The 22,404-nt window shown below is 38.9% G+C and overlaps 1 protein-coding gene across 4 annotated transcripts in view; it reads right to left on the minus strand.

Annotated features, from left to right (window-relative positions):
- LOC122684146 (poly(A)-specific ribonuclease PARN-like) overlaps nucleotides 1-22,404 on the minus strand; it is a 192,952-nt gene that overhangs the window by 32,240 nt on the left and 138,308 nt on the right. For 2 of the 4 annotated variants that reach the window (XR_006337960.1, XR_006337957.1), the window contains exon 25: nucleotides 15,721-15,818. Coding sequence is in view for 1 of the 4 variants with exons in the window: in XM_043888172.1 (XP_043744107.1) it covers nucleotides 15,775-15,818 (44 nt within the window). In the remaining 3 variants the exon portion in view is untranslated. Of the gene's footprint in view, nucleotides 1-636; nucleotides 655-14,100; nucleotides 15,819-22,404 lie in introns of those variants that run through there. The other 2 variants (XR_006337965.1, XM_043888172.1) reach the window with 2 other exon arrangements.

Here is a 22,404-nt window from a genome sequence, read left to right on the forward strand (position 1 = left end):
AATTTCACAATAATAGTAAGAATTAGACACTTGTTATTTTGATTTTACAGAAGAGGAATCTGAGCAAAGAGATGTTAAATGTCTTGCCTATCATCACAAAGCTAGCAATTAGCAAAGCTGGGATTTGAACCCAGGTTTTCTGGCTCCCAGGTCTGTGCTCTCAGCTACCGTACCTATCAGTTTCACATGCATCTATCACTGTATATTTGAAACAAAAAGATAACAAGCTATTATTGCTCTGGATAAGCCTAAAGTACAGACGATACTGCTAGTCCGTTTGGTATAGATATGATACCCAAATGGGCTCATGAATAAGTCAAGCCTTCAGTGACAATACCTTCTATCATATCACATTGGAAGGATGGGTATGATGTTATCTTATGCTATTAAATTAAAACCAATGTACCTATATTAAATTACAGGTTTATTTTATTTTTTTATTTTTATTTTTTTTGATTGCATACTTTTTTTTAAAATTTATTTATTTATTTTTTCAGTGGGTTTTGTCATACATTGACATGAATCAGCCATAGATTTACACGTATTCCCCATCCCGATCCCCCCTCACCCCTCCCTCTTCACCTGATTCCTCTGGGTCTTCCCAGTGCACCAGGTTCGAGCACTTGTCTCATGCATCCCACCTGGGCTGGTGACCTGTTTCATAAATTACAGGTTTATTTTAAATGTACAGATTTATACAGGTAATCTGAATATCTGTGTATATGGCTTTATTCTTTTCAGGGTTATATTTCATGATATTTTTCCCCAAAGGGCAAAAACTTTGAACGCTATGTTTGAATGATTAATTTTGGGAAACACTGATGGTAGTCCAAATCTCCTATTTTAAAAGTGAGAAATTCAAAGCCTGGGTTCCTAAAGGAACTTGCTAAAAGTAACACAGTTAATGTCAACAATGGTTAATGTTTTTTGAGCTCTTGCTATGTATCAGGTACCATTTTAATTGTTGTTAAAAGGCTTACAGATATAAATTTAATTACAACTTGTAAGGTAAATAGTATTGTTATTATCTCCATTTTACAGATAAGGAAATATAGGCTTAGAGATAATGTTTAATTTGTCCTAAAAGGCAATATGGCTGTAAGAGTTAGAACTGGGATTGGAATCTCAGTCTTTCTAATTCCAGCGCCCAGATGTCATCTGTGCAACTACATTTCCATTCATGAAGTGTTAACAGTTAATTACAAAGCAAATCCTTTTCTATAGTTCTTTCAACATTACATGGCCTCCCACTGCCTCTGTTTACTGAGATTAGCTGCCATAAAATATAACTTTAGATGTAAAAAGTGGAAGGTATTATGCTGACGTGTACCCTCTCCTCAGAAATAATTACTTGAAGTTTCAAAATGAATGCCTTTCACAGCAGAAAGCTATTATCATATCTGTCACAGCAGCAAATGTTCTTCATTTTAATATGACTGAAATAATGCCATTAGATTACAAATAATTAATGGTACATTCACAAAAGTTTTGTAAGACCATGATGTTTTCATAACAAAATGATGTAACATGTTAGGGACCAGCCAAGTATAATTTAACTTCTCCCAGAATTCTCCTTCTCTACCTTCTCTTGCTCCAACCCTCATCTTGTTTTGTATTTCTAAATTTTACTAGGCACTGATATTACTTCAATAACAAACCATAGCCTTTAGGTAAGTCTTTCATCAGAAAGACAATCTCAAGGTTTCCTTTATAAACAGCATGTTGATTCACTGCCACTCTTTGGTGATGATAAAAATGAAGCAATTGCCAGTCGAAGACAGTGGCTGCAGAAGAAATAAAGACTGACATGCATGTATGCTTGGTCATGGGCAACTCTTTGTGACTCCAAGGACTGTAGCTGCCGGGCTCCTCTGTCCATGGGATTCTCCAGGCAAGAATACTGGAGCAGGTTGCCATGCCCTCCTCCAGGGGATCTTCCTGACCCAGGGAGCCAACGCTTGTATTGCAGGTGGATTCTTTACCATGGAGACACCTGGGAAGCCATTAAGCCTGATGTTCTGTTTTTTTAAAAAAGCGGAGCAAATGAAGCAAAGCCGCCACATAAACCAGAGAAAATCTACTCTATGGAGATTAACGAAATCCCCTATCATCTCAGACATGAGTCAAGTGTGATTTCCATTTTACAAACTCAGGAAATTAAGGCCTCAGAACCCACAGGGAGTGGAACCCAGTGAGCACACACACCCACACCTGTCTACTGGTAAAGGTGCCGCTTCGCCATCATCCTGTGCCCAGGCAGGAGGAAAGCCGGCAGTGCACAGGGAGCCCTTGGAACACACACGATCCTGATGATGATCCTCTCTCATTATTTCAGTTTCCTAAACACTTTTCCTGTGATTAAGGAACTGAATTAATTGTTGACAAGGTGGCTGGCCAGCACAGAGCAAAAATCCCACTCATGTGGGATGTGTTCCCTCTAAGTGGGGCAATGGGAAAGCATGCGGTATTGTTTTGTTTTTTCTGAGAAAGGGCTTGACAATTGGTCAGTGTCCAACAGCCTGGTCTTTGAACATAAATAATCATTTCTCCAGGGAAGGCTCTACCTAGGTCATCTGATCTGTTTTCCGCACAAAGTGTATTGCACTGACAAGGCTCTCATCCCAAGGAAGAAAGCAGAAATCTCATAATAAAACATTTTTATCAGTGAATCCCGGGAAGGGCCACAGTTCCAGGAAGGACTATTTATTCCAAGCACTGGGATGGATTTAACAATGTCCAGTCATAAAGTAGATGGCCTCCAAGAAAAGGGAACTGTTGGTAGGAATATAAATTGGTACAGCCACTATGGAAAATTATGTGGAGGTTTCTCAAAAGACTGAAAACAGAGTCACCATATGATCCAGTGATCCCACTCCTGGGCATATATCCAGACAAAACTCTAATTCAAAAAGATAAATGTACCTCAATGTTCATAGCAGCACTATTTACAACAGCCAAGACACGGAAAAAACCTAAATGTCCCATCAACAGATGAATAGATAAAGAGATGTGGTACATATATACAATGGAATATTGCTCAGCCATAAATAAGAATGAATAATGCCATTTCAGCTATCCATCCATGGATGGACCTAGAGATTATCATATTAAGTGAAGTGAGTCAGGCAGAGAAAGACAGATAGCATATAATGTCACTTGTATGTGGAATCTAAAATATGACTATGTAACAGAAATAGACTCAGATATAGAAACAGACTTGCTTGTTACTGTCTGTTTCCGTCATTAAAATGAAACTCACTGAAGGAATGGCCTCTGGTCTATAGTAGCTTCTTCAGTAACTAGAATAATGCCAGGCATGTAGGAGATGCTCAATAACATCTGTAATTTTTATTCATGAAACCAGTCATAAATATAGAGTATGTAATTGTCATTCTTCTGCAACAGAAGTATGCTGTGTTAAAGGGGAAGGAGTATTATATAATGGAAGGGTTATTAAAGTGACTTTATTATTAGCAAGATCTTTTTTACTCATTTAATTCTCTTCCATCAAATATCATTGATTTCCAGTCCTTGAGCCAACAGGTATACTATTCTCCCTGATGTACTGTCAAACCCCTCTCCTCTTCCCTTGCCATGTGTGTCTCCTCCTGTTGGTTTTCCTAATCTGACCATATCATCCCCCAGCTTAAAACATTTCCATTACATGCCAGTGCCCTTACGATAAAGTCAACTAACATGACTTGGAAAACATTTTGCAATCCTATCTGTGCTCAGATCTTGAGCTTCACTGCTTGGCCCTCACTTGTCTATCTTTCCATTTTTTCTTTGGTTTCTTGAATTCTCTCTTGCCTTTGGGCCTTTGCTCCATGCCTCACCCCTCTGCCTGGAACGCACCCGCTTCCAATTCACCAAATTAACACACATTCATCTTTCAGCTTTGAAGAAGATGTTACTTCCTTCTGGAAGCTTTGCCAACCACAACACCTCTTCTAGTATCTTTCTTGCTCCTTAGTCGTTAAGTTGTGTTCGATTCTTTGAGACACTATGCACTGTAGCCTGCCAGGCTCCTCTGTCCATGGGATTCTCCAGGCAAGAATACTAGAGTGGGTTGCCATTTCCTTCTCCAGGGGATCTTCCCAACTAGGGATTGAACCTGTGTCTCTTGCATCTCCTGCATTGACAGGTGGGTTCTTTACCACTAAGCCACCTGTGTAGCCTCTCCACTACATTATAATTTACTAATTACTGCAACCATCAGTCTACACTCTTATCCCAGCTTCCTAGTTTGCCTGCTCCCGCATCGGGTTGTATTTGTCTTACATACTCTTATTCCCCTAGAATTGAGCACTATGCTTGATATTTTTTGTCATTTAGTAATTAAAAAAATAAGACAAAATAAAGGGATGCTTATGGCATGGTTTTAAAGGAAATCTCTGTGTTGACACTTGGGAACTTTTAACCAGTCGTCAAGTGTCTAATAAGCCCTCCATGCCCAGAATCACTTTGGCCCTCTCTCCTTTTTGAATGATTACCAAGAGGCACTGTCACCCCCTGGGGAGGCTTAGTCCCAGACTCTGCCATTTAGAGTGTAATGTAAGAAGTCCTTTTCTGGAAGCAACACTGTGCGTGGTGGTACCTTTCAGCACAGCGAAAACTCGAAAAAGAGGGTGGTCTCAGCCAAGGGTCAAATTGCAGATACAATGCTTTATGTATTTGGCAGTGCTCTAGAGACAAATACATAATTACAGAGGTATGCGATCTGGTTGGAAAATTCGGGCCAGATAGAATGACATGGGTAGAAAAGCACATACACAAACACGTAACAATGAGCACTCTTATTTGTAAAAACCACATTAATGGATGGTAGCTCCCTACCTCTGAAGTGATTTATAAATTAAAATAATTGCCTCTTTGAACTGTGCAGATATTAACTGACCTATCACTAATGTACATACAGTGTCTAAACCATCCAAACATTACCTAAACATTTTATTCCCTTTATTCTGGAAACCCCAAAACCCGCAAAAACAGGCTCTTTGTTCTGGAGCCAAGGGTCATAAAGGAAAAGCCATCATCTTTGATGACTTTGCAATTCTTATTCTAGTTCTTCATCAAATTAATTCTGAGTGAAATTAGTAAGCACTCTGAGCTTGAATAAGTCTTCCTATTCCCCTCCCCATTTTACAATCTCATCCCAAGCACATGGATCCATTTCTGGCTCAAATTTCTGGTAATGAGAGCAGGGCAATTCATTATTTTTTTAAATTAATTTTAGCTTTGGGTACATATCCTAAATCACTCCAGGTTGTGGGCGCCTGGCATTTCCTTCCTACGTAAAATGAGGGAGAAACTAAATTGGCTGAAGCCCAGACATGCATGGACTATGACAAGCTTGCTAAGGGTTCATTCTGGAAGGGTGATCTTGACCTAAATTGAAAGGCAGGCAGAAAAGCACAGCAGTTAGGACAGGAGTCTTAGGGCAGTGGTTATAAACCAGAGCTGATTTTGTTTCCCCAGTGAAAATTTGATAATGTCTGGAAACATTTAGGGTTGTTGCAACTTGTTGAGAGGGAGGTACTGTTGACATCTGATGTGTGGAAGTCAAGGATGCTGCTAAACATCCTACAATGCCCAGGACAGTCCCCTATGCAAAGGATTATCCAGTCCAAAATGTCAGTAGTGCTGAGGTTGAGCAACTCTACCCTAGAGGCTGTGCAACTCTACCCTAAAGGCTGCGATAGTTGAATTCACATCCCAGCTTTGCTTTTTTTATGGCTGTGTTATCTTGAGTAAGTTTCTTGATTTCTTTGAGCCTTAGAAGTTTCTCTTCTGTCAAATAGAGATAATGATAAAGTAACTACGTTGACAGCATTTTGTCAAGCCTGGCATTTGTAAAGGTTTAAAAACATTATATTCTATTTTAACTGGAGTGGGTAGCCGTTCCCTTCTCCAAGGGATCTTCCCAACCCAGGGATCGAACCCAGGTCTCTTGCACTGCGGGCAGATTCTTTACCAGCTGAGCCACCAGGGAAGCCTAAGAATACTGGAGTGGGCAGCCTGTCCCTTCTCCAGGGGATCTTCCTGACCCAGGAATTGAACGGGGTCTCCGGCATTGCGGGCGGATTCTTTAGCAGCTGAGCTACCAGGGAAGCCCCAATTCACCAATTAATGTATTTCAAATAGAAATACAAATTGCCAAAACTAGGCGGGGGGTAATTGCCAACTTTTAAATATGAGTTCCAAGCCCATACTTTATTTTTTCTTTATACTGTTACACAATGGAAGGATAAAAAAATGCATCATTTTATTTAGAAAATAGATTTGGCAACAATTGACTTTTATTTGGTGTGACTAAGTGATGCTAATTTCCAAATCTCAAAGATTCATTCTGTTTTGATTTAGGAACAGGAAAGGATGCATTATGAAGATACACCTTTTCCAGCATCTACACAGATCCATAGTTTCTAAGCCAGAAATACAGTAATATTTGCTTTAATTCATAGAGTTTTTAAAAAAAAAAAGCCTCAGTTTTCCAGTGAGCAAAGCACTGGAATAGCATTCTAAAAATGCCTAAGAGAGTGGAAGAAAATGGAAATAAAAATCATATTCTGATATTTTTCTATGTGATACTGACATAGTATAACAGGTTAAGCAAATATGGTTTTTATACAAAGTTTAATATTTATTTGAATTAAATCAATTTGGACTTATAAAATGTGTATACCAAACAGTTTCCTGAAGTTACTTCCAATAAGAAGTGTTCTAATATTACACAGCAGTCTGCTAGTGCTTTATACCCACTCTGAAAATACTCTCCCCAAATAATTTTATACATGAAAACCAAGATCTCCTAATATTTCTTAATGTTACAACTCCTACTTCTTTGTGCCAGGCTTTACTGAATGGACTAAACTGCACAGTCTTTTGGTCATTCTACAGATATTTTTGAATACCAACTACATGTTCCCATGGAGATGGGTGCTAGGATTATATCATGCTTTGAAACATGCAGATGGTCAGGAGACCACACAGGTTGGTGAGTGAGGACTCAGATTTCCAGAGTCAGAGAGAGTTGGCTTGACCTCTGGACATTTGGCTAAGTTATGTATTAGACTGGTGAGCCTTTGGCCATCTACTGAACCTGCCTGAGGATCTGTTTCCCCATCTGAAAATAGGTGGAAAGAGTATTTCTTGTTTGTTAAGAGGATGTGGTTGACATATTAATATATATATTACCATGTGTAAAACAGATAGCTAATGGGAATCTGCTGTACAGGGCAAGGAGCTCAACTGAGTGCTCTGTGGTGACCTAGATGGGTGGGATGGGGGAGGATGGGAAGGAGGGCTAAGAGCGAGGAAATACGTGTGTATATATACACACATATGGCTGATTCAGGGGCTCCCCCAGGAGCTCAGTGGTAAAGAATCTACCTGCGGTGCAGGAGCCGCAGGAAACATGGTTCAATCCCTAGGTCAGAAAGATCACCTGGAGGAGGATATGGTAACCCACTCCACTATTCTTGCCTGGAGAATCCCATGGACAGAAGATCCTTGCAAGTTACAGTCTAGAGAGTCAAAAAGAGTGGGACACAACTGAAGCAGCTTAGCATGCACGCACGCACATGGCTGATTTGCTTCATTTCACAGCAGAAACTAACGTAACATTGTAAGACAGCTATATCCCAACTAAAAACAAACAAACAAACAGGATACTGGTAAACAGCATTGAACTTGAGTCTTGTTATTTATTCAGAAAATGGTTCAAGAATGATTAGCTATGTTATTTTAATGACCACTGTGTTATTTTTTAGTCTAGAAATGGCCTGGTTTAGGAAAATGGAAGCTTTTTGGCATTTTCTTCTTGAAACACACAAGAAAACTGATGGGAGAATTTAAAAAGCATCACAAACCAGAAGTTGAATAAACCGTATTTCTTAGCACAACGTGTACAGGCTTACCAAATGGAGCCAGCTGTCACAAAATAACCCAGGGTTGTTGCTGGTTCTCTTTTTAAGCTTCTGATCGCCAACTGGATGCTTAATCCAGTAGCTGGGCAAGCTTCTCTATGAATATGCAACTTGATGGTTTGCATATTTTCTTAGACATGGAGTAGTATTATGAAATCCTTTGTACAAATCCTTCAGTATGCACACATTCAGAGCTGCTTTCTAACTGGACTTTAGATAAATGACTTTTTTTTTATACAGACAGCTAGCTAATAAAATTCTAAGTGGTTTTGAAGAAAAAAATTACACACTAAATAGCATTTATTAGTTTTGTTACTAAAAAAAAAAAAATGCATGTTTCCTATGGAAAATACAAAAAGCAAAAAGAAGAAAATACAAATATTCATCTCTAATCTCAATGACCAGAGATAACGTTTTGTGTATGTATGTATATGTACATATGGAGTGTTATTTTCCTTCAACAAATTTTTCTCCTTTCATTTAATACTATATTGGGATCATTAAATGTTACTACATGAGAGCAGGGGTCAACAGTCTTTCTGCAAAGGGCTAAATGATAAATATATTAGATTTTGTGGGCCATGCAACTTCTGCCCCAGCTACTCAACTCTGCCACCATGGCATGAAAGCAACCAGGAACAACCTCTAAATGAATGACTGTGGCCAAATTCTGCCCGTGGTGGGCTGGGCTTCTCCCCCAACCTGCAGTTCACTGACTCCTCTATACAAAAGCCTCATCAATAATTATGATATGTTATTAAATCTAATTATACTACAGTATCATTGAACTACATTTGTTATAACAGTTATTACGGAAAATGTATGACTTTTTAATCCTCTAGATCTTAGAGATTTCTTCAAGTGTTGTCTTGTTACTGCACACTTTGGGAAATTAAATATAATCAAAGAATAACCAAGCATCAGAGGAATATAGTTTTCTGGAGGTCAGTTAAAAAAATGCAAGAACTCTGACACTACCCTTAATTAAGTGTCTGTTCCATCACCATAATTTCCCAAATTCCTAGTGTTGTTTTGGGAGCAGTGGTCCCATGCAATGAAGGCCAATGCTGCTGGTTACTCTAAGCTACAACAGTGTTTCTGTTTATGACACGAATAGCACAAATCCAACTCTCTGCTGCAGCTGCTACTGAGACCCAGTCACTTTCACAAATAATAACACTGCTTGTTTTGAGATTGTTCTAGTAAGGGGGAATATTCCTTGAATTGATTCCTTTGTCTTTTAACTCTTTGAAACATAGAGTCATGGGTTATACACTATGCTCTGTGGGAAACAAACTCTGGGACAAATACTAGCATTGAGGAGATTTATTAGGGAGTGCTCTTGGGATCATCAACACCTGTGAAAGGAAGGATGGGCTAGAGGGACAACTTGAGCTCTGTTTTATTCGCAGGACAGGCTTCAGCTGACCCCAAGAAAAGTTCTGGAGCTGAGGTGGCTCTGTAGCATTGACTTGAGATGGAGGAAGAGCATGCAGACTTGACACGCTGGAGTTGACCACCTATTGGCTGAGAATGCGTGGGAAGGGCTTGGTGGCTCTCCTTAACAGTCTTTTCCCAAAGGGGGCCAAATAACCAAGGCTGCCATCTGACTGCACTCCCAGCAGTTCATGGGTAAGCCCTTCATTCCTGAAGGGGTTTCTTAGTGTGCATCAAGACATCTACCATCTCATGGGTTAAGTCCCAGTGAGAAACTTGCCCAAGTCAATGTTCTGTTCTCAGTTTGAAAAGCCAATAAAGTGATGTTTTTGAGGTGGTGTGGAATTTTAAGTCTGGTTTAATGAAACCATTTTGTTTAATAATTTCATTCAGTCACCCTATGAATACCAAGATCTGCAAACTCTATGTGCAAGGCAAGTGTGCATAAGTTAGTAAAACAGATTAAAGAGCCATGGGGAGCTTAGAGTGTCTTGGGGGAATGTGCAAATGTGAATTACAAGGTGAAATGATGGCAGTATTGGAGGTGATGTTACAATTATATCCTATAAGAAACCACAATTTGTTCAATTCAAATTCCCATTTTATTTTTTAAACTGCTTCCTTGTTTAAATTTATTAATAAATGGTTATCAGTAGTAATCACAGTTCAATTTCTACTGTAGCAAAGCCTGGAGTCACACATGTAGATGGAAAGACTTGGAGATGGGCACCATGGTTAAGATTTATTATTTACAATACACACTTAGTTATGAGCAGTTCCATGTGCCAGGTAATCCAGCTCTCAGCACTATGATCTATAACCTTCTTCTGGATGTCACTCATTCCTTCCCTCTATGATTGTATATATATTTACCAGCATTTTATAATACATTGCAGGTTTTACTCAGGGGCCCCACTGAATAAAAATACTGTATTAAAATGTATTTTGATTCACACATGGAATGCAGCTTCAGCTCTTTCTCACGTGCAAGTCAAGAATGAGGTCTCTGTACAATTAAAAAGCTAAAGTGGGACTTTATATTGGCACCTGGAGGGCTGTGGACTAAGTTCAAGATTATGAAAAAAATTGATGCAGAATTTCAATAAGGGCAAAAGAGATTTCACTTGGAATACATAAAATGCCAACATTACTGCTTAAGTATGACATATATGCAAGGCATATATGACCACATGCGATTTTATGGTTTCTAGGAAATACTGGGCATCAAAACAGTTTTCTTCAATAAGGCAATTCTGTAATAATGGTGTCACTTATTTATTTATTCATTCTTTCATTCAATAAAGGGTTGATGTGTTGTACATTTCCAGGGAGCATCAGTGATATCATCATCTATGTGGATAGTACCCTTGAAGCGTACAGGACACGACCTTCGCAACCATATTCAGTTTGATCAACAACATAAACTGGGTGAGTCCACGCTTGGCACTGAGAACAGTGCAGTGAGCAAGGCAGATTCGGATCAGACCCCTGTAAAGCTTTATTTCAGATGAAGTCAGACAAAAAACGAGTAGCTACAAAAACCAAATGAATATAAACTGAGATGAGTCCTAGAAGTATAGGGATGGGATAGCACAAGGACCTCTAACAAGGGCTACTAAGAAAGAAATTCGGAGGAAGCAATATTCAAGTTGAAGCATAAAGGATAAGTTTCCTTATGGATGTGAAAACGGGTTAGCAAAGGATGTTTCAGGAAGAGGGAAGGATATTTCAGAAAGGAAAAACAACAGCAACAAATCACATCACGAAAGATATGGGATAGCCAAGGAACTGAAGTGTAGCTGGGAAATGGAGGAGACAGGACTGAAGGGGGAGTCAGGGGCAGTGCCCTGTAGTGAGGTCACGCTTGTGCATATGGAGAAGACATCTGACACTGACGAAATACATGTGGCTGATGATATGAGGACTCTTTCAGTAGAACAAGTGAGAGACAGCGGTGGCTTGTCTAGGGCAATGCCGAAAAAGGTGAGAAGAAGTAGACAGATAAAAGAGGTTTTCTACTGAAATGTCTTAACCTAACTTCATTCTGCTATTTGTTGGCCAGTACTGTGAATTATTTTGACCTTTGCATGCTCTTAAGATAGTATTAAACATCAACTATTGTCAGTGATTCTGTGAAGAGCAGAATTATTTGAAGTTAACATCAAAGACCATTGCAATCAAGTGTTGGGTTTGCCTATTAATATGTCATAATGACAATAAAACAGTCATTACACTCTCATTCATCAGAAATCTATTTGACAACCTAAAATTTAATCCCTCTTTACTCTTCCATAACATGGAGTATCTACTCATTTGAGATTGTGGTGAAGATGCAAAGAGATGATACATACCTAAAGCACTCATCACAATGTCTGCTATACCATATTTGTTGTTGGATATTTTTTACTACTGCTATTATTCATACTTATGATGGGAGTCTGGGGTGAGAATTAATCACCGTTTTTCCTCTGAGTTGGCTGGGCACCAAAATTTTGGGAAAGAGATACAGCAGTTAAATCAAGAGAGATAGAAATATTAGCTTTATCACCAATGTTGCTGAATTTAAGAACATGATTGGCTTTTCTGCCCACTTGCACCAAATCTAGCAATGGATACCCTTAACTGAAGGAAACCTTTATATTTACACCTCGAAATTGCTCTTGTGCCTCCATCAGGAACACAGAGGCTTCGAGCAAGACCAGGACCCTGCCCTGATTCTGGTATGCTTATGTCATGGAAGAAGTGAACAGTACACTTTCACTCTTCCCTGGAACCAGAGAGGGGAGGAATTGAGAGCAAGGATCCTGGAGTTTGATTGAGTGACTATACCTGGCTGTGCCATTCATCAGCCAAGCAGACATACAAGTCCCTCAGAGCTTCTATGAGTTAATCTCCTCACCTAGAAGATGGGAATGATAAAGTGCTACCTCACAGGACTGCTGTGAGGATTAAAGAAATGAAAATGTTGGTATCTGGCACGTAGAAATATGTTTGCCATGACCAGCATCTAAAAAAAAAAAGAGTACCGAAAATGCCGCACTCTATACTTTTCCAATCTCATCCACCAGAAAGATTACTGTTCTTCCCCAGGGGAAGAGCATACGAGAAGAAAATATTTCTGAAAGAGAAGGGAATACATATTTCCAGTGCAATCCCTTCCTGAGGCATGGGATGGGGGGTAAGCCCTTCCTCTATGCTGAAGATGAGGGAAGAGTAGGAGTTGACCTCCCATATAGTCTATCATGGACTTTCCTGGTGGCTCCGACGATCAACAATCTGCCTGCTACTCAGGAGACCTGGATTTGATCCCTGGATTGGGGAGATCCCCTGGAGAAGGGAATGGCTACCCACTCCAGTATTCCTGCTTGGAGAATCCCATGGACAGAGGAACCTGGTGGGCTACAGTCCATGGTGTTACAAAGAGTCAGACACGACTGAGCAACACACACACACACACACACACACACACACACACACACACACACCCTACTCTATCACTTGATACCTTGGCCTTCAGTCACACACACACACACACACACACACACACACACACACACACACACACACACACACACACACACACACACACACACCCTACTCTATCACGTGATACCTTGGCCTTCAATCTGTCCTATCTGCCAGGTCCCTGTCTCTCCCTCCAACTACAAAGACAGGGATCTGTCACATTCATCAGTATATCCTCTTTATAACGTTGTACCATGTACTGTGCTTTGCATGCACTGTGCCATTTACAATCCGTGCCTGATGGATTTGAACACGAGCTTCTATGTCTGAGCTACCTTGTTTCTTAACTGACTTAATTATGAAGGGCTGCTGCTGAGTGGCAAAACACAGGCCCTGAGCAGGAAGAATGAGGTTCCCATTTGTCTGCTCCTTTATTCAGACCCTGATTTTCAGGACTACCCAGAAAGCTGGGTGCCTAAAGCTAACAAAAATTTTCTTACCAAAAGGCAAACACTCTTTACATTTACATTCCTTGCTTCTGATTTTTGCCCTACTTTAAAATTCTTGGGTTTCTCTGTCCAAAGCAGAAACAAAGAATTTAGAAAAAGTTTATTATCTTGATATCTTTTATTACCTTGATATCTTTCCTTCATATATATGCTCATCAATTAGATTTAGCTACATGTATGACACAGAGGAAGGAATATTAGGTTGGTGCAAAAATAATTTTGGTTTTGCATTACTGAATTTTGCCATTTGATATTGGAATACATTCTTAAATAAATGTGGTTTGTTATACATTATTTTAACGTGCATTTCTTGCTTTATATTTTTTGCTAATGAATTATTCCTTGGTGTTTATTTTATATGTATTTTAGACTAGGGAAATGATGTTAGACAAAAATCAATTCAAATGATCTTATTTGAGCACAAAATGGGTCATAAAGCAGTGGAGACAACTATGACTTCAACAATGCATTTGGCCCAGAAACTTTTAATGAACATACAGTGCACTGGAGGTTCAAGTAGTTTTGCAAAGTAGATTAGAGCCGTGAAGATGAGGAGTGCAGCAGAGGCTAGCCATTGGAAGTGTACAACGACCAACTGAGAGGATCACTGAAGCTAATCCTCTTTCAACTACATGCAAAGTTGCTGAAGAACTCAACATCGACCATCCTATGGTCATTTGGCATTTGAAGCAAATTGGAAAGATGAAAAAGCTGATAAATGGGTGTCTCAAGAGCTGACTGCAAATCAAATCAACAGTTTCTTTTAGAAGTGTCATTTTCTCTTACCCTATGCAACAGCTCTATGCAACAACAATGTGAATTTTATGTAACAACCAGTGATGACCAGTTCAGTGGCTGGACTGAGAACAATCTCCAAAGCCAAACTTGCACCAATAAAAGTGTCATGGGCACTGTTTCATGGTTTGCTGCTAGTTTAATCCACTGCAGCTTTCTGAATCCTAGTGAAACCATTACATCTGAGAAGTATGCTCAGCAAATCAATGAGATGCACAAAAAACTACAACTCCTGCAATCAGTGGTGGTCAACAAAAAGGGCCCAATTCTTTTCTGTGACCTGGCTGCATATCACACAACCAATGCTTCAAAAGGTGAACAAACTGGGCTACAATTTTTGTCTGAGGTGCAATATCCATGTGACCTCTGTCCAACTGACTACCACTTCTTCAAGCATCTTGACAACTTTTTGTACGGAAAATGCTTCCACAACCAGCAGGATGCAGAAAAAGCTATCCAAGACTTCATCGAATCCCAAAGCATAAGTTTTTATGCTATAGTAATAAACAAACTAATTTCTCATTGGCAAAAATGTGTTGATTGTAATGGTTCTTATTTTGATTAATAAACATGTGTTTGAGCCTAGTTACAGTGATTTAAAACTTAGCATCCATAAATAATTACTTTTGCACCAACCTAATAGTTTCTTTCATTTGTACTATTTATTCACTGAGACCATTTATTTGTTATTTACTATTTGCCCTCCCCAATTACAGTGTATGTTCAATGGGACTTTATCTAATATTTTGTCTGGCTCTTGGATGCCATGGTTTTATGCCACAGTTTAGTTAAACTGTGACCAGCTGGCCAAATCCAACATACTGCCTGCTTTGTAAATAAAGTTTTATGGGGAAACTATCAGATCTGTGTGTTCACATATTGTCTTTAACTGCTTTTGCCCTATAACACCTGACCTGAGAAGTTGTGACAAAGATTGGGTGGCCCTCAAAACCTTTTACTATGTGGTTGGCTCACTACAGAAAATGTTGGTTAATCTCTGGCATTAACTACTAACTGATGCATTCTAAGTATTTAAACACTTGCAGAATGAAGGAGTGAGTGAATCAATAAACATATAACCTATATAGATAGAGAGTAGAAAATACAGATAGATAAAATAGTGTGTTAAAGGGATAGGACTATGCTTAAAAACTGTTTTTCTTTTTAAATCTTGTAATATTTAAGAACGTCATTTTTTAAAGCAGATGCAGAATTTTAAAATACCACCACTTCTGTAGATTGCTGGGAATATTGAGTTCTTGTGGCTCAAGAACTGCTTCAAATATAGATTACTGAGCCTTTTGCCCATGCTTTCATTTTTAGTTCAAAAGCCAAGCACCCTCATTCCTAATTATCCTTCTAACTGTGAGCTAACAGTGGGGTAAGCCAGCCCATGGGGATTACTTGAGAAGCTATTTCCACAGTCAATGATGCGAGTTGTTCAAACATGAGTGGATCAGAAACAGACCTGACTTATGGAGTAATGTAAATAATATTTACCAAACTGGTCATTTATCAAAATTAAATTGATCCAAGACCCCACGAGGCTTGGTTATCTTAGTCTCTACTCCAGACATAACATTTACCTGATAACTCACAAAGCTCCCAGGCCAGCTCCATCCTCCTTAGCTTGGCATTTCTTACTTGGACCTTTCAAAGAAGCCTTCTTTGTTTAAACTTAAATCTGTTAAACAAGAAAAAGCAGTGAGCCTTTACATTTTTAAAAGATCAAGAAAAGAAAAGAGGAGAAAGAGACACTTTATTTGTTTCACACAAGGATGAAAATTGGTCTCGCTCACTGACTCCATCCATCTCCAGGTTCCTCTGAGTATGGTAACAGGATTTTTAAAGCTATTTGCTCATTTGCTTAATGCTCCTTTAGGGGGCTTTCCAATGAGTAACACAGCCCAAAAAGAGGAGAAACAATCTATTCACCAAAAGGCTGCATTTTTAAAAGACATTTTGCATACTCCATTTCACAAAAAAACAATGGTTGCAAGAGCTCTGGGACATTAATTTTTCAAAGGCAAAATATTCATCTTTAATGCACATGGCCATAGGTTCAAAAAGCAATGTTAAGTTTGTGTATGTTGGCTGGAGTAACGCTATTTAAGACTTCCTCCTAGTTCTCCACTTCAGAACAGTTTCATCCAACAGTGTTCAGCGTGTTGCTTTGCATTTCAAAGCCCTAAAATCAAATGTAATCAAGGTTCCAGGGTGGCTTTCAATGTAGAAGGCATGTGTTTAAGTGGATTTATAGGTATTTACATCCTTAATGAACACTGGTGTCATTTTTTCTAAAGTAACTCAACAACATGGTGTAAATTATTTGATCTTTTTTTTTTTTTTTTTTTTTTTTTTTGCCAAAAGTAAGTAAAAGATCACAGTGCCCTAGAAAGCGGCCTGACCATCTGAGTGACCTCATTAAACATGGCTGCACCATCTAGCCCAGAGTTCCCATCTATAATTAATCATGAAAATGGCTAGACTAAGTAGAACTCAATTATGATGAAGGGTCAAATTTTTGAAGACAAAGTTGAAATGATTCTGAGGCTCAGGGTGATACAGCTCTTTGTAAAGGTTCACTTCAGAATTGACCTTTCTTGAGTGGAGAAGCGGAAAGTCTTAGACTGAACAAGGAAAGGCAGCAATTCTAGAAAAAACAGCAATGATGTATATGAACCCACACGGAGAATGAAGAGACCAAGTAGGACAGAATGCCAGAGACATTCAAAAAGTCATGCAAACAGAAATGGTGCAGGGATGCTAGTTGTGAATCTACTTCATAAGGGACATATTTTTTGAGGCCAATAACATCTTTCTACACAGTTTCAAATGTAGGATATCACTTAAGCCTCTTTCTGCTCCATATCTAAATCTATAGGAAGTCCAGCAGCCGTGTACTCTGCTTTTACTAGATTAAGCATATCCAGATGATTTTAATAAAGTTTTAAAAGGACATTAGTTTCCTGCTATTTCAATGAAAACCACTTGCAAGATGAATTTAAAGCAACAGATCTATTGCATGTCAACACATGCTCTCTTTATGCAAATACACCACTTTTCTCAAACAGCCAACAAAACAAAACACGGACACAATCATCAAGTGCATGAGACACAGGAGAAAAATGTCATTGTTGTAAATGTTTATGGGTAAAAAAAAAAATGGAGAGTGTGATGGGTGCCAGGGTAAGCTGCCCAGATTTCCAGGATGAAGACTGAGGTTCTTATTACTTCAATGGCTAAAAGCACTCAGCATCTGTTCGAGTTCCTCTCTCTGGGAATTGTCAGCCAAGCAGTATCTTTTTAAAATTGTTTTATTGCAATATAGTTGATTTACAATGTTGTGTCTCACTTGTGTAGCATATTGATTCAGTTATACATATATATCTACTTATTCTTTTTCAGATTCTTTCCCCATATACGTTATTACAGAATACTGAGGAGAGTTTCCTGTACTAAGCAGTAGGTCCTTGTTGCCTGTCTATTTTATATGTAGTAGTTTGTGTATGTTAATCCCAAGCTCCTGGTCTATAATATCCCTCCTACCTCACATCTCCCCTTTGGTAACAATGTTTGTTCTTGAAATCTGTGAGTTTGTTCCTATTTTGTAAATAAGCTCATTTATATAATTTCTTTTAAAAATTAGATTCTGCATATTAGTAATATGTGATATTTGTCTTTGTCTGACATATTTCACTTAGTATGATCATCTCTAGATCCATCATGCTACTGTAAATGGCATTATTTTGTTCTTTTTATGGCTGAGTAATATCCCATTATATACACACACACACCCACACCCACACACACATATTCTTTACCCATTCCTCTGTTGATGGACATTTAGGTTGCTTCCATATCTTGGCTATTGTAAATAGTGCTGCAATGAAACACTGGGGTGCATATATCTTTTCTTTTTCTTTTTTTTTTTTTAATTTTTTTATTAGTTGGAGGCTAATTACTTCACAACATTTCAGTGGGTTTTGTCATACATTGATATGAATCAGCCATAGATTTACACTTATTCCCCATCCCGATCCCCCCTCCCACCTCCCTCTCCACCCGATTCCTCTGGGTCTTCCCAGTGCACCAGGCCGGAGCACTTGTCTCATGCATCCCACCTGGGCTGGTGATCTGTTTCACCATAGATAGTATACATGCTGTTCTTTTGAAACATCCCACCCTCACCTTCTCCCACAGAGTTCAAAAGTCTGTTCTGTATTTCTGTGTCTCTTTTTCTGTTTTGCATATAGGGTTATCGTTACCATCTTTCTAAATTCCATATATATGTGTTAGTATGCTGTAATGTTCTTTATCTTTCTGGCTTACTTCACTCTGTATAAGGGGCTCCAGTTTCATCCATCTCATTAGGACTGGTTCAAATGAATTCTTTTTGACGGCTGAGTAAAATTCCATGGTGTATATGTACCACAGCTTCCTTATCCATTCATCTGCTGATGGGCATCTAGGTTGCTTCCATGTCCTGGCTATTATAAACAGTGCTGCGATGAACATTGGGGTGCATGTGTCTCTTTCAGATGTGGTTTCCTCAGTGTGTATGCCCAGAAGTGGGATTGCTGGGTCATATGGCAGTTCTATTTCCAGTTTTTTAAGGAATCTCCACACTGTTTTCCATAGTGGCTGTACTAGTTTGCATTCCCACCAACAGTGTAAGAGGGTTCCCTTTTCTCCACAGCCTCTCCAGCATTTATTGCTTGTAGACTTTTGGATAGCAGCCATCCTGACTGGCGTGTAATGGTACCTACCTCATTGTGGTTTTGATTTGCATTTCTCTAATAATGAGTGATGTTGAGCACCTTTTCATGTGTTTGTTAGCCATCTGTATGTCTTCTTTGGAGAAATGTCTGTTTAGTTCTCTGGCCCATTTTTTGATTGGGTCATTTATTTTTCTGGAATTGAGCTGCAGGAGTTGCTTGTATATTTTTGAGATTAATCCTTTGTCTGTTTCTTCATTTGCTATTATTTTCTCCCAATCTGACGGCTGTCTTTTCACCTTACTTATAGTTTCTTTTGTAGTGCAAAAGCTTTTAAGTTTCATTAGATCCCATTGGTTTAGTTTTGCTTTTATTTCCAATATTCTGGGAGGTGGGTCATAGAGGATCTTGCTGTGATTTATGTCGGAGAGTGTTTTGCCTATGTTCTCCTCTAGGAGTTTTATAGTTTCTGGTCTTACATTTAGATCTTTAATCCATTTTGAGTTTATTTTTGTGTATGGTGTTAGAAAGTGTTCTAGTTTCATTCTTTTACAAGTGGTTGACCAGTTTTCCCAGCACCACTTGTTAAAGAGGTTGTCTTTTTTCCATTGTATATCCTTGCCTCCTTTGTCTTAGGAGTATATCTACCTAAAGAAACAAAAGACCTATACATAGAAAACTATAAAACACTGATGAAAGAAATCAAAGAGGACACAAACAGATGGAGAAACATACCGTGTTCATGGATTGGAAGAATCAATATTGTCAAAATGGCTATTCTACCCAAAGCAATCTATAGATTCAATGCAATCCCTATCAAGCTACCAACGGTATTTTTCACAGAACTAGACCAAAGAATTTCACAATTTGTATGGAAATACAAAAAACCTCGAATAGCCAAAGTAATCTTGAAAAAGAAGAATGGAACTGGAGGAATCAACCTGCCTGACTTCAGACTCTACTACAAAGCCACAGTCATCAAGACAGTGTGGTACTGGCACAAAGACAGAAATATAGACCAATGGAACAGAATAGAAAGCCCAGAGATAAATCCACGAACCTATGGACACCTTATCTTTGACAAAGGAGGCAAGGATATATCTTTTCAAATTATGGTTTTCTTCAGATACATGCCCAGATGTGGAATTGCTGGATCATATATGGTATTCTTAGTTTAAGGAACCGCTTACTGTTCTCCATAATGGTTTCCCTGGTAGCTCAGATGGTAAACAGTCTGCCTGCAATACTGTAGACCTAGGTTCAATCCCTGGGTCTGCAAGATCCCCTGGAGAAAGAAATGGCAACCCACTCCAGTATTCTTGCCTGGAAAATCCCATGGATGGAGGAGCCTTCCAGGCTTGGAGGGCTACAGCCCATGGGGTCGCAAAGAGTCAGACATAACTTTTTTTTTTTTTCTCACTGTTCTTCATAGCAGCTGTACCAATTTATATTCCCACCAATAGGGCAGGAAGGTTCCCTTTCCTCCACACCATCTCCAGCACTTATGGTTTGTAGACTTTTTGATGATAGCCATTCTGACCAGTGTGAGGTGATACAAAGAAAATCTTTTCCAAGGTTATACCTGTTCTCTGGAGACAGCTCACAATTCAAAGACAGATCAATATGTGTATGTATATGTGAAGGGGAGGGTAGTGAGAGGTGTATAAAGTCATGGTTCCCTGAGATCAGGTGACCTGAGGAGCCATTCTAGTTGGGAGTTACTGAAACCTTCCTTGTCACTACAGTGCATTCCAGCATCTCCTTGGGCCCAGTTCAACTTCCTGTAATCTCCCACGGGGTTTACTCTCAAGAGCCCTGCATGCAAATCTCTAAGCCAATTTCCCAGGGAAGCCAACCTAAGAGGGTGAAGACTATTCCTTCCTAATGTCTCTCTCATTGATTTTATTTTTAACTTTTTATTATGGAAACATCAAATATATACAAAAGTCAAGAAAAGAACACAACTCATCAAATTTATAAACATCTTGCCATTCTGGTTTCATCTAATCTTTGTTAAAACTATATTCTTTTAAAGTAAATAATTTCACCCATAAATACTTCACTATGTATTTAACATATAAAGGTTTTTTTTTTTTTGAGGCAATAATCATGCCATTATTATAAGATATAAATTAATTGTAATTCCTTAAAGCCACCTAAAACCCAATATGTATCCAATATTCCTTAGTTGTTTCCATTTTTTTAGAGTACACATTGATTTGCAATTTTTTTTATCAAGAGGCTCTTTAGTTCCTCTTCACTTTCTGCCATTAGAGTGGGATATCATCTGCATATCTGAAGTGGCTATTTCTCCAAGCAATCTTGATTCCAGCTTGTGACTCATCCAGCCCAGCATGATGTACTCTGCATATAAATTAAATAAGCACGGTGACAATATACAGCCTTGTTGTACTCTTTTTCCAATTTTGAACCAGACAGTTGTTTCGTGTTTGGTTTTAACTGCTGTTTCTTGACCCACATACAGGTTCCTCAGGAGACAGGTAAGGTGGTCTAGTACTACCAGGTCTTCAAGAACTTTCCACAGTTTGTTGTGACTCACACAGTCAAAAGCTTTAGCTTAGTCAACGAAGCAGCAGAATTTTTTCTGGAACTTCCTTGCTTTTTCTATCACCCAACAAATGTTGGCAATTTGATCTCTGTTCCTCTGTCTTTTCTAAATCCAGTTTACACATCTCAAAGTTCTCTGTTCACATACTGCTGAAGGTTAGCTTGAAGGATTTTTGGCATAACTTTGTGCGCATGTGAAATGAGCACAACTGTATGAAGTTTGAACATTCTTTGGCATTGACCTTCTTTGGGACTGGAATGAAAACTGAACCTTTTCCAGTCCTGTGACCACTACTGAGTTTTCCAAATTTGCTGGCATATTCAGTGCAGCACTTTAACAGCATCATCTTTTAGTATTTGAAATAGCATTTACATACAAGTGTACACAGTATGTTCAGCAAGACAGGTCATATCTTATATGAGGCTATAAAGCAAATCTCACTGCGTTTAAAAGGATTGAAATCAAAGTAAAATTTCTAATAACAACACAATTAAATTATAAAGTAGTAACGACAAGAAATCTAGGAAAATTCGAAGTACTTGAAAATTAAACAACACCCTTCCCAATAATCCCTGGTTAAAGGAGCCTTTAGAAAACGTGTCTAACTTAACAATAATGCAAACACAAAGTACAGTTGATGGAATGGACCTGAAACAGTGCTTCGAGGATAACTTACAGCTTTAAATACTTGTATCAGAAACAAAAAGAGGTCAAAATCAATGACTGGGAGAGGGTCTTAGCTACATACACACTGCTGGCTGGGCGTGAGGCCTTGTGCACTTACACTGGAGAAAGAAGGTCCACCCAAAAGTGAAAACTGGGGCAGACTTATGAACTGCTTGAAAGTGGGATGCTGAACATTCCCAAACCTTGTCGGCAAAAGTGGAAAGCCTTAACGGCTCAAGGTGCTCAAGCACACCTGACTGATCACTGGCTAAGGACTGCTAAGCTATTGGAAGCCAGGCTCAAAAATATTTTAGAAG

Source organism: Cervus elaphus, chromosome 1 (genome assembly GCF_910594005.1).
Source record: "Cervus elaphus chromosome 1, mCerEla1.1, whole genome shotgun sequence".
In the NCBI taxonomy this organism is placed as follows: Eukaryota; Metazoa; Chordata; class Mammalia; order Artiodactyla; family Cervidae; genus Cervus; species Cervus elaphus.